Source organism: Mustela nivalis (genome assembly GCF_964662115.1).
Source record: "Mustela nivalis genome assembly, chromosome: 19".
NCBI classification, from domain to species: Eukaryota; Metazoa; Chordata; class Mammalia; order Carnivora; family Mustelidae; genus Mustela; species Mustela nivalis.
This window is the reverse complement of record NC_139038.1, coordinates 25559393-25572767: the sequence shown is the minus strand read 5'-3', so window position 1 is coordinate 25572767 and position 13375 is coordinate 25559393. Positions and strand designations below refer to the sequence as shown.

Sequence of the window (13375 nt, the reverse complement as noted above, 5' to 3'; positions counted from 1 at the left end):
CGTGCCCCAGGTTCAGGAAGAAAAAGATACTCAAATGCATGGCACAAATAAATCATCTTTAATTTCAATAAATAGCTCCCTGTTATATCAGACAAGAGGCTGTGGGAAAGATACAGAAGCATCCAACGGGGAGAGATATATTCTAACTGCACTAATTCCTTAGCATGAGAAAAATGACTTTGGTTCACACACAAACACAGAGAGATGCTCAGAGTATGACAAGGAAGGAGTCCTTTCGGATGGGAGTGTGGTGGCCGTTTTAATCCAGGTAACTGCTTCTGCAAGTCTTCCATGTGCCACAATCACCATGAATCAGTCCAAAAAAGGTTACTTTTGCTCTATCGTATTCTATTTACTTGACATACACACATGCTGTTACTGAAGGTGGGGCCTTGACAGACAGGAGGAAATCGGGTGAAATTTCACTGGGGGGCGGGGCAGAGAGAAGGGAATGCTCAGGCCTGAGGTCCTGCTGACCACCTTGCTCACTGGGCGGACACACAGGGACACACATGAGAACATTCCCCATGGGGAGGGTGCTTCTTAGGAATAAGCTAACACAAGGACAAATTCAGTCAAGCCAGGGAGGTTTCTTATAATGGAATATTTTTTGAGGCCATTTGGTTTCTCCAAATAGTCTGATCTACCACGTCCACTAAAGAGAAGACAAAGTACTTACACTTTCGGGGAAAGGTATCAGGTTTGAAGAACCCCAGGGAAGAGGAGCCTATTCAGAAGCCACCCAATCGGCTGGTGTGCCTTTTGGGTGTGGGCGTCGGGCCTCCCACACACTGGCCAAGCTCCTGGAGAGTTTCATCTCAATGGAGGCTGGCACCCTTGGGGAGGCCCTTTCTCTGGCCTGCGGGTTTAAAGTGCATTTGGGGGAGGGGTATCAACAGTAGCAAGCACTGTCAGTAAGTCTCACAGCAGAGCCCACTCAGCTCATGACCTAGAGATGGAGTTTCCAGAAAGTTCTCAGGCTTTGCTCATTGAGGGCAACCATTTTGTGTTTAATAGTCAGCTTCCTCTCAGTTCTGAGAGGATTTAGTGTGTGTGTGTGTGTGTGTTGTGTGGATGTCTTCGACATGTGACACGTTTTCTTTCTGTCTTAAATTTTCTTTCTTTCTTTTTTTTTTTTTTTTTAAACAACTGAAAACTGCTTTTGCCACAGCTCTCAGGTCACCTCCAGCGAGGCAGGAGACACGCGGTCACACTCGGCCCGGGACCTCAGGCTGTGCCACTGCTCCACAGCCGTGCGGTGAGTGTTCAGCATCCGCCGCCAGTGGTTGGATTCGGAGGGGCCCGAAGAGTACTGGCCGATGACAATCCTTCCGATGAAGTCATTGCTGCTCTTCATGTTGTGGCCAAACACTGGGGAGCCAGAGGGACGAGGGCGGCGGGGAGGAGGTCAGAGAAGGAGAGAAACGGAACAGGGAGGCGGGAACAAGACAGAGGTCGTTAGTCTACTCGTTCCTCAACTCAGACACTGGGCTCGTTGCTTTTAGGACATCATCTGTTTCCCTTCATGGGAAGAACGCCCCACTTCCCTCATCTCATGCGCCTGTAAGTCCCTTCGCTCCAGGTATACCAGATGGTCGGCCGTTCCTCGCCACGCCAGGCACGTTCCCGCCTCCTGGCCTCTGCAATGACGGTTCCTGCTGCCAGACAGCTGCGTCCCCCACAACAGACAACTTTAAACTCATGGCCATTGCCCTACCGTGCTGTGTACAGAGCACCACAGCTGGGGAGTTCTACGGGGACAGTCAGCCATCACTGAGTCTGGTTGAGTAGTTAACCCGGGGTTTCTCAATGGCGGCCACCATGAACGTTCCTGGTCACAGGAGCTGTCCTGGGCACAATGCTGAGCAGCACCTCAGGCCTCTATGCACTCGATGCCATGAGCACCCCCCTCACCAGCTGTCACAATCCAAAATGTCTCCAGATGGGGCCCAATGTCCCCTGAAAGGCCAGTTTATGCTGGAGAAGAGCCACTAGGTGAAGCCGTGGGCCACAGGCCAGACATCCTCGGTGACCATTAGGCTAGCTCTGCGACCTGAGACAAGGGAAGGAATCTCCCTGAGACTCAGTTTCCTCCTAGGTTAAAGAGGACTCTTGCCAGTACTTTACTTCAACTGTCACTGTGAGATTTTGAGGAGACAATTTGTGTAATGTCTCAGCACATGGGACCTAGATAAGCACTCAGTGAAGGTTATACTGAGATTCTGACCCAAAATTTCTGTCTGGTGGAGCCTTTTATAAAAGAGGCTTTATGTTTCCTCTGTGCCAGGCAATGGAGGCAAGTTCCTGAGAGAAACGGCCATGGCGATTTCTTCTACCCCTTGTCGTACTGCGTGTCTCTTTGGAAGGCTTCTCTGTTAATTCCGATGCAAGCTTAATTTGTGTCTTTCAAGCCTAATGAGATGGTTAGCTTGATTTATCTTCCCAGCCAAGTTCTGCCTAATTCTTTATCTGCGTGTGGGTAGTCCGGGCATGCCATCTCGCTAACGGGAAAGCAGGCTGCGTCTGTGTTATAAATGAAGGACTGCAGAACGGGAAATATCACAGATTCACCCAGCATGAGCCGAGCAAAAGCGGGCTGGATCCCAGGAGGGAAGCCGATTATCAAATAAACCAGCTAAAATATGCAGCCAAAAACAGAGTTTGAATGCTAATGAGCCTCTATTCTCCCCCATGGGGCTCACATCAAGAATTCTAAATGATAAAAATGGGGGAGGGGGAGAATGGGGGGGGGGAAGAAAAGTGGAAAAACAAAAACAAAAACAAAACCCCACTCATTGTCTAAATACCAAAAAGACCCAGGGTGAACAATCAAGCCCGGTACCACTCCGGTATCCAGTACCTGTCAGCAACGTCGACAAAAATTGGACCCTGTATAGTTTTTGTAACTTGGTGAAGTGTTCGGTACGCACAGGGGAATGTTTACATGAAGATCCCTTGTAGAAGGGGAAAACTAGGACAGGAATCTTCACTTAATAAACAACATTACTAAGGAGCTCTCTAAGGCATTCCAAGTTTTGTTTTGTTTTTTGGTTTTTTTTGAAGATTTTATTTATTTATTCATTTGTCAGAGAGAGAGAGAAAGAGGGCACAAGTAGGGAGAACGGCAGGCAGAGGGAGAAGCAGGCTCCCCACTGAGCAGGGAGCCTGATGTGGGGCTCCATCCCAGAACCCTGGGATCATGACCTGAGTGGAAGGCAGACACAACCGACTGAGCCACCCAGGCATCCCTTGAGGTTTTTTATTAAAAGGTAACACTCAGGTTTGTTTTGAACAACGCCTAGTGGGCATTATAAGGTTTGAAAACAAATTAAATGAAAATAAGTTACTGGAGTCCCCTTCTCTGGGGGCCTTGGTAAAGCAAGATCCTAGCAGGAGGCCATTCCAGGCTCTTTTTGGTGTTCTTCCTTGGGGGTAAAATGTTCTATCTTCCTATGCCTCTCCAAAGCTCAAAAATGAAAATGCAGAAACATCCTCAGAGATGAGTGTACTTTCCCCTCAGAGATGAGTGTACTTAGGAAAGGAAATCTCAAGCTCTCCCATGTATTGTTGGTGTAAGAGGAAGCTGGTTCAACTTTAAGGAGAGGTTCACAGTGGCTACTCAAAATAAAAATGTTGTAACTTGTGATCCAGCAATTCTATTTCTAGGAATTTATCCCATAGAATTATCTGCACAAATGGACAAAGATATACATACAAGGATATTCTCTGAATATTAGATATTGGATAATACCTGGGTATTAGAGCCTCTAAGCCAAATCTGGTCCACTACCTGTGTTTTGTAAATAAAGTTTACTGGAACTTAGTCCAACCCATTCACAATGTCTACGGTTGCTATTACACTACAGAAGCAGAGTTGAATAGGTGCAAAAGAGACTGTGTGGCCCACAAAGCTGAAACTATTTTCTGTCTGGCACTTTATGGAAAAGTTTGCCAACTCCTGCCCTAGAACATTGTGAGAATGAAAAATGTAAATAACAAAAAGTGTCCACAAAGAAGTGTACCTGTGGCTGTGGTGCCCTGTCTGCCCCCTCAGCCTACCCTAGAGGCTATCCCCCCAGCTCTCAAGCACCCAGAGCCCTCGCCAGTCTACACCAGCTATGCCTTATGGTGGAGTCTTTGGGCCACTCAACAGCAGTTTGACTGCTGCAGGGGCTGGAGACTGGAGTCAGCCACTTGGATGCCTACAGGACAGATCGCCTCATCGATATCTGATGCCAACGCTTGTGTGAACCTCCCTAGATGGCAATCCTTCAAGTGCGTCTCCCCACATCATTCCTGGGACAATGAAGTGCTGTCCTCACAACTCCACTGGGAAAGAGCAACTGGAAAGTCATTACCTGTTCTCTCCTGTACTCTGCCCTCTGTGCCTCTTTCCTTTGCTGATCTTGGTCTGTTTCCTTTTTCTGTAATAAACTGTAACCATGAGTGTAATAGCTTAGCTAAGTCTGTGAGTCCTTCTAGTGAATCACTGAACTTGACAATCTCGGGGATCTTCTAGGCTGCAGTGACCCACTCATCAAGTATCCCCAATTAGCTTGCCTCCCTTTTCCATTCTCTTAGCAGTACTTCCTGGGGTCACCTCCTTCATAGCCTACTTGAACCCAAATCATTGTCTTAGGATCAGCTTTAGGACGCACCCAGACAAAGACTGGCGGAAACTAATTAAATCGTTTCTGATGTAATAATACCATGGAAACCAATGTTGCTGTCAAACAAGATAGATCTCTCTCTCTCTCTCTCTATATATATATATATATGTGAAATAGAAAAATCTCCAAGACATATTGCTAGGAGACAAAAGCAAGTTGCAAAATAGTATATGTAAACACAATCTCTTTTTTGTTTAAAAAAAAAAAAAGTCAATATATAGAATAGAAAACTATCTGGAGGAATTTCACCAAACTGTTAAGAATGGCTCTCTCTAGGGAGGGGAAACAGGGAACTTTCTGCGTTTGGTATTATACAAGTATGGTTTGCACTTCTTACAGCACATACCGTTTTGGAAAGAAAACAAAAGAAAAAAAAAGTTGTCATTAGAGAATCCACATCTAAATCGCCAGAAGGGAAAGAAGACTAAAAGGAAGTCTAATATCCTACGCTCCTTTTCCCCACTTGCAAAGTTACTCGGTGTGGTGAATCACTTGGCCCTTGAAAGGTAGGAGCTCCTAAGTGATTCAGCCTTTCGATGGGAAGCAATTGCGGCTGTGACCATCTGAGTTAATTGGCAGACTTCGGCACTTGCAATTCACTTGGTAAAGTTATGGCAATCTTAACAGACTTAAAAATCGAACATTTGAAATTCAAATTATAATAAAGTCAAAGCTGAATAACACTAATGACTTCTATGATAAAAGTCCCCTGGGAGAATGTCAAGATTTGCCATCTCTGTAAATTCCAGGGAGCATGTTGCTGGAGAAATGGGGAATTAAGACCGGATATCTACAGAATCCGGAGAGGGGCTCAGAGACACAGCGCCAGAGGCCCCTAGGCCCCCATTTGACAGATAAGGAAACCAAGTCACTGAGCTAGTTGGTGATACAACTTGAAGTATTTGCAGCAAATACCCTGGGAAGGAAGCCAACTTTTTTGTCACTAGATCCCTACTGTCCTCCTCCTTAGATACAATCACAATTAGAAATTTTGTCGCAAGTCATCCCCAAATATCCCTACTGGTGGTTACAGGGGACTCCTTCTACTGCAGTCATAGTGTCATTGCAGGACCATGTACCCTAGTCATCTGGAAGCAGCTTCCCAACACCCACACAATCCAGAGAGCAGCACAAAGGCATTACAACCATCAGAACAGGTTCAGAATTCATGCACGAAACCCATGGAGAGGGCTCCCCACGTTTCCCCCGAGAACCTACACACTCTGAATACACTCGGTCATCTCATTTCCCCCTCTGCAGTATTTAATTTTTTAATTTAATTTTCCCCAAGATTTTATTTATTTATTTGAGAGAGAAAGCACAAGCCAGGGGGAGGGGTAGAGGGAGAGAGACCAGCAGACTCCCCACCATGCAGGAGGCCCGAATTGGGGCTTCATCCCAGGACCCTGAGCTCATGACCTGAGCCGAAAGCAAGAGTTGGACACTTAGCTGACTGAGCCACCTGGGCACCCCAAGAAGTTTAAAAAGTACAGCAGAACGGGGCCATTTGGTGAAGGGGCAAACAGCCCTGTATTCGCTTACAGAGCCAAAGTATACTCAACCATATCATCATTTATTTTTATAGTCATGACTCAATCAGTCAGAAAGCTCAGGGCTCTGGTTAATGGGTCAAAGGAGGTGTGACAAGTTCTCTATCAAACACAGTAAAAAAATGTGAAGCCTTTTTTTAACATCAAAGGGGAGTGGATTCAGTCAGTGGAAGCTGAGCTCACACAAAACCCTTTAGTGCCCCTCCCCGCAAGGTTACAGAGTAGAGCAACCTTCCCACCCAGCGAGGCGCTCGGTTACTGGTCACTGTGTTCCCTCCCTAGCCTCAACAAATCTCAATTGCTCTGATGCAACAGTCTCAGAGGATGGCCCTCCGTGCAGAGAGACAAGCCACCAATGTCCAGCTCTACCCTCAGGGCTTGGGTACTCCTGGAATATTCCACTTTCTGGAATTTAAGACTCAACTATCTCTAAAGAATGACCAATCTATTTCTGTGGCACCAATCACCATGCCAATTTAGGTGAGGGAAACCTCTTTGGCAAAACCAAAGCATGCTGAGAGGCACCCGCTGGGCTCAGGGACCAGGTTTTGAAGGAGCGCAGAGACTAACACTGCTTTATTAAGCACCTACTATAGGGGCGCCTGGGTGGCTCAGTGGGTTAAAGCCTCTACCTTCGGTTCAGGTCATGATCCTAGGGTTCTGGGATCGAGCCCCGCATCAGGCTCTCTGCTCAGCAGGGAACCTGCTTCCTCCTCTCTCTCTGCCTTCCTGTCTGCCTACTTGTGATATCTGTCTGTCAAATAAATAAAATCTTAAAAAAAAAAAAAAAAGCACCTACTATATATGTATGGCCTGGGGCTAAGCACGTCATGTGGGTTAACTTGCCAAATCTCCCTGTCCACGCTGTAGGGTCAGGTTTCTCACCTTGAGTACTACTGATATCTGGGACCAGATCATTCTGGATTGTGGGGCTGTTCTGAGTGGTGTAAGATGTTTAGGAACATCTCTGGAAAATGCCACTAGCCATCCCCTCCCCAGCTGTGACAACTCAAAGGTACCTCCAGACATCACTGTGCATCCCAGAGAGCATCCTCTAACCCTTCTCCACCGAGAACCACTGCTCTAAGACAGCTGCTACCACTGGCCCATTTTACAGCTGAGGGGATGGAGGCCCAGGGCGGTGCAGAGGGAGACTGCCTACTGCTCCGGTCCAAGCCTCGGTGCCCTGAGTGAGTCAGGGGCAAGCTGAGGCTTTCACATGTTGATCCTTGCTGGGAAAATGAATCTGTCCTTCCCCGCAAGAGCTAAACTCTTTTGGTTGCTAATTTAGTTTGCCAAGGCAGCCGGTCTGGAAGGGAAGCTGGATGACTTAGCATGTGGGTGTCATAAACACTGCAAATTAAAAGAAAAAAAAAAAATCTCAACAGCTCCCCATTTTGCATAGTTGGTTCCAAGGTAATACCCCCACATGCAGCTTCGAGGCTGATGGCACAGTGTAGGGGTGCCCCAGGTCATGGTCAGAACCCCATCTCATCACAGGCCCCACTTGGGTACTGAGTTGCACTACTGGTCCATTTCTGGGGGAAAAAAAAATGCATGAAGCCAGCAAAAAGTTGTTTCCCAGTCTTCCCTAATTCCTCAGCATGGAGGGATCCCCACACGTCACCTGGATTTTCAAGTTATCTCAACCCTCGGAAAAGCCCCATAGCAAAGTCCTTGTCCCTCTTCCTCCTGTGCCTCCTCTCCAGGAGCCAGCTCAGATACACCCCCCAAAGATGGTACCCAATCTCTTCTCAACTTTTGCAAAACTTTCTCAGCCTATAGCACTCCCTCTTTTTTCTTCTCTCTGAAAGCTGGATGCTGTTTCAGGTGTTTCTTCAAAACAAGATCAATCACAGCCTCTGCCTGGGCCTCAGTTTACCATTTATACAATGGTGGGTTTATGTAGGTTTTAAGGCCCTCTTCAACTCTAACATTTCTTTGGTTCTAAGAAGTTTCATCTGTGACTTCAGAGTGAGGTTTCACATTTCTGACTGTGAGAACTGATCAATATTCTTATATGATTTAACTTCTCCCCAGAATTTACTCTGAAATGTGACATGATATGAGGATCTTCTAAATAGATTTATTTATCCCATAGCTATCTATTGTCCCTGAACATTACTTCCCCGTTACTTTATGATGTATGTTAACTATTAAAATTTTTATACATAATAGTATTTGTTTTTGAGTGACATTTTTGCATAAATCTGTCTTTATATCAGCACCATAATATTTTAATGATTGTAGTTTTATACTATCTTATAATCCAGAGGGCAATTCTCCCCACTCAATACTCTAATTTCTCACAAATATGTTATTTCTGATGAAATTTATAATCACTTTTGATAGTTATTACCTTGCTCTCTGTACATTATGTTTAGTTACAAAACTAATGTATGCTTATTATAACAAAAGCAAGTAATGCAAGAGTAAACACACACACACACACACAAAAAGAGTGAGGTTTCATCTGGGCGCCTGGGTGGTTCAGTTGGTTAAGTGACTGCCCGTCAGCTCAGGTCATGATCCCAGAGTCCTGGGATCGAGTCCCACATCTGGCTCCCTGCTCCATGGGGAGTCTGCTTCTCCCTCTGACCTTCTCCCCTCTCATGATCTCTCTCACTATCTCTCTCACAAATAAATAAATTAAATCTTTAAAAAAAAAAAAAAGAGTGAGGTTTCATTTTGTGATTCATAGCAGCTGCTCGGACAGAACGTTTTCCTCCATGTTTTTCCTTCCAACGGTCAAAATGAAGAGTTTAGGTAACAGTATTATTGTAATTAGAAAACAGCAATACTAGGACCCCTGGGTGGCTCAGTGGGTTGAGGGTCTGACTCTTGACTTTGGCTCAGGTCATGATCTCAGGGTCATGAGATCGGGCTCCACACTGGGTGAGGAGTCTGCTTAAGATTCTCTCTTTCAAAAAAAAAATGCTCTCTTTCCCTGTCCCCCTGCCCCTCCCCCACCATTCCCCCTTGTTCATGTGCACACACACACATGTTCTCTCTCACTCTCTAAAAAAAGAAAAAAAAAACACCTCAAAAAACAAAACCAGCAATACCAAATTCTGAGTCCTGTATGCTAGGCACCGAGAAGAGTAGTTTATATACATTTTTTTCACTCAATCCACACCATAGTCCTATTAGGGAAGGTACCTTTTATATCCTTTTGCAGACGGAGAATGTGAGGCTTGTAGGGGTTTGGAGGTTGAGCGCCCGAGGTCACAGAGCCTGCATGCGGCACAGTATGGACGGACACTCAGAGCCCAGCAACACTTTGACATCTCTTGTCTCAGAAAAGTCTCACCCATTCCCCCATCCACTGAGCCCGCTGTATGACAAAAACAAGACCTGGAGCAGAAATACATTGCATGCATGTGTGTCAGAAGGGCAGTGAGCCCCCCACGATGGCCTGTAGGGCAAGAGGCGTCAAGAGTCAGACCGAGCCTTGGAAACCCCTTGCAAAGGGGCCACAGTGGAGACCGTCCCATCGTCTCTGCGGGGCCCAGCAGGGTCAGGTTTGCCTCCATCATCTGAATGGCCTCTTCTTCAGCTGGCCAGCAGACACAAAAGCTGTCTTATGTCTCCAGACTAGTGCTATGAAAACTGTCACAGTGGCACCTGACACTTACACAGCACTGATCACGTGTCAGCCCCCGTTCCATGGATTCGCGAAGACACCAAATGATTTTATCCACAAGGAAGTCGATCATTATCTCTTGGGTCTAGAGCTCACACACCACCACCCTGGCCCGCTTTCCTGAGGGGGGCCTGGAGAGAGCTCTGAGCACGGGCTGGGACGTCACCTCGACTCGCTGGGTTTGCCTTCAGTCCTCTTAGCCCACTGAAAGCACAAGGCCCAGAGGAGAGGCCTCTTGTGGCCAGATCTTTAGGAACTACCACCGGATTAAAGTGGGTTGTTTGATTCCGTTAACACAGGGGCTCTCAGCTGGCCCCATTCTGCTCCCCAAATTGACTGTGTAGGAGACACTTGGATTGTCACCACTGGAGAGGAGATGCTGCTCGCCATCAATAATCTACCCGCCCCAAATGTCCACAGGCAACAGGGCTGAGAAATGCTGCCTTCAGGGGAAAGCATGCGACCTGGGGTTCCCCTTCATTAATCCACCATCATGAACTGGGGAGCAGAGGAAGAGGTCTTTGAGGGGAGAGGGGCAAGAGGTCGCCATGGCTTCTGGATGAGGTCTCTTCCTCCTTCCTCAAGACCCAGGAGTCAAAAGACTGAAATTCCTTTTAGGGCACCTGCGCGGCATGGTGAGTCGAGTGTCTGACTCTTGGCTTCGGCTCAGGTCGTGATTTCAGGGTCATGAGATCGAGCCTGGAAGGGCAGAGTCTGCTTGAGACTCCCTCCCCCTCGGCTCTTCCTCCCCCCACCTCTCTCTAAATAAAATAAATCTTAAAAAAAAAAAAAAAAAAAAAAAAGATTAAAATCCCTTTTAAAACTCCCTTGGACAGCGGCTGGGCCGTTTCTTTACTCCTCTGTGTGGAAACTGAGCCATGCGGAGCCTGCGTTTATCAAGACGACATATGGGTTGAAGCATCACTTTCAGATCTGAATCACACCCGTCTAGAAGGAAGCATTTAGAAGTGTGACGATAACGTAATGTGCTTGTTTTTACACGAACAACCAAAATTTGTCTGTCTGAGAGAGAACCACCCTTGTACACTTGTCTCAGAGACGCTGGCACTGCTCAGGGGGAAATACTACAAACCAGCTTCAGAGCCTGCTGCAAGACACCTGCTGAAGCTTCCGGGGGATAATTAACCAAATCTTCCCCTTCTCTGTCCTCTGAAATAACTGAGAAACAACTGGGAAAACAAAGGAGAAAGATCGCCGACGTGCGAATCCCTGGGAAGGCTCTTAAAAAAATACTAGTCCCCAGACCCCAGCCCAAGAGGTTCTGTTGATGGGTTTGGGGTGCAGGGGACTGGATGCCAGTGCTTTTCACAAGCTCCCCGGGAAGTCTCATGGGGTCAGGTTAGGTACACGGTGTTGGCTGCAGAACAACGTTATCAGCAGGATTGGTAGTTCAGTTGGATTGTAGGAAGGGGCCTGACCCTACTGTTTGTTCCCCTGGAATTAAACTTCTCTGACCAAACACAGTGCAGGCCTCGTCGGGGAATGGGCAGGCCTGACCAGCAGGCTCAGGGAAGGGGCTACAGAGAATGCTCTCCGTTGTGGGCTTGTAGGTCCCAGTGAGGAGAGGAGGGCTGGGAGACCCTGAACACCTTAATCCCATCCAGCAGAAGACCTTCAGATGGAAAGCTTACCAGGTCCCAGTCAGGTAAGTCAATTCCTCCCTGGGCAAGTAAATACAAGATAACAGAGAATAAAGCAAACAGTAAAATGAATAGAGGCACCTGGCTGGCTCAGTCCATTAACTGTCTGCCTTTGGCTCAGGTCACGATCCCAGGGTTCTGGGATCATGTCCTGCACTGGGCTCCCTGCTCAGCAGGAAGCCAACACCTCCCTGTCGCTCTTCCCCTCCTCCTCCTCATGCTCTCTCTCTCTCTCTCTCAAATAAATAAAATTAAGAAAAAAAATAAAATGAATAAAGAAAGTCCAGAGGTGTTACTTTAGTACAAGGATAGGCAGACTTGGGGCGCCTGGGTGGCTCAGTGGGTTAAAGCCTCTGCCTTCGGCTCAGGTCATGATCCCAGGGTCCTGGGATCGAGCCCCACATCGGGCTCTCTGCTTAGCAGGGAGCCTGCTTCCTCCTCTCTCTCTCTGCCTGCCTCTCTGCCTACTTGTGATCTCTGTCTGTCAAATAAATAAATAAAATCTTTAAAAAAAAAAAAAAGGGATAGGCAGACTTTTACCATCAAGAGCCAGACAGTAAAGATCTTAGGCTTCAAGGGCCTAGAGTCTCTGTCCCAACTCCTCTGCCATTGTAGAAGAAAGAAGCCACAGCCTATATGCAACTGAAGAGCCATGGGAGTGGCATAAATATATATATTTGGTCTCTGCCCCCACTTTCTGACACAAAGCTCCTAAAACTCTTGTAATTTCCCAAGTGATGGGGTGATAAGAGCATCTCGTGTTATAATATTTGGTCTTAGTCCCGGGATCATGGCCCAGGAGCTTCGAAGTCCCACGGAATCTTCAAGTGATGCGTGTCTTCTCGTATACTAATGAGATGGTCGGTGGCGGAGGGAGCCAGATAGTTTCAGGATGGGAGCTGCTGCCAGAAAGACCAAGGCGTGATTAGAGGGTCGGACCTTTCAGCCCATTCCAACCCCCAGCCTCCAGAGAGGGGAGAGGGGCAGGAGATGGACTTAACCACCAACAGCCAACGGTTTCATCAATCATGCCTATGTAATGATTTTCTCTACGCTAAACTTCAACAAAAAGTCAGCTTTAAAAAACAGATGAATGGGACTAATGTTTGTAACTGACCTTGAAATGCTTGAAAAAAATATGAACTGAGAGACAGAGGTATGGATAGATGTGTGGTAAAGCAAAGAGCAAAATATTCATTGTAAAATCTAGGTGGTGGGAATATGGGTGTTGACTGAATAATTCTTCCAATATTTTTTTAAAGGTTCTCCATAAAATGTTGAGATCGTACAAAACGAACACACAAACTCAACTGTTTCACTTTCATGGCTGTTAACCTGTTTTGTTTTGTTTTTTAAGTAGGTTCCATGCCCAGTGTGGGGCCTGAACTCATGACCCTGAGGTTAAGAGTCCCAAGCTCTACTGACTGAGCCAGCAAAGCACCCCCATTAATCTGCTTCTTTATGCCAGAGAAATATCAGTTTTTAGGTCTGCGTGGCGACCCCACCCACAGACTGGTCATGGAGTTGTTGAATCCCAGACCAGAAGGGAACCTGGTGAGCCACTGGGGACACAGGAATGAACAAGGCTTCTCTACCTGGAGAGATGCCAAGCAGTGCCTGGTGGGTCCTGCCAGGTTATCCCAATGACCACAATAACCAGACCACATGTGGCCAGAACACTGTCCTGGGCCTGAATGGAAGGATCCAGAACCCTGATATTCCGTCTGACCGCAATAGCAAACAAATGATTCAAGTCTACTTTGGACCAATGAACACACTGGATCCTGCTCCGGGCAAGCCCCTCCCTTCCACGCCTTCCTCCTTCCACAGGTAAAGCCCATGAAAGATGTC

At 47.0% G+C, this 13375-nt stretch overlaps 1 protein-coding gene across 11 annotated transcripts in view; it reads right to left on the bottom strand.

Moving 5' to 3' along the window:
* Positions 1-35: 35 nt before the first annotated feature.
* Positions 36-13375, bottom strand: part of SYT17 (synaptotagmin 17) — an 85915-nt gene continuing 72575 nt past the window's right edge. For all 11 annotated transcript variants that reach the window (XM_082714921.1, XM_082714920.1, XM_082714924.1 and 8 more), the window contains one exon: positions 36-1371. In XM_082714921.1, the coding sequence (XP_082571047.1) occupies positions 1175-1371 (197 nt within the window). In that variant the 3' untranslated portion in view covers positions 36-1174. The remainder of the gene's footprint in view (positions 1372-13375) is intronic.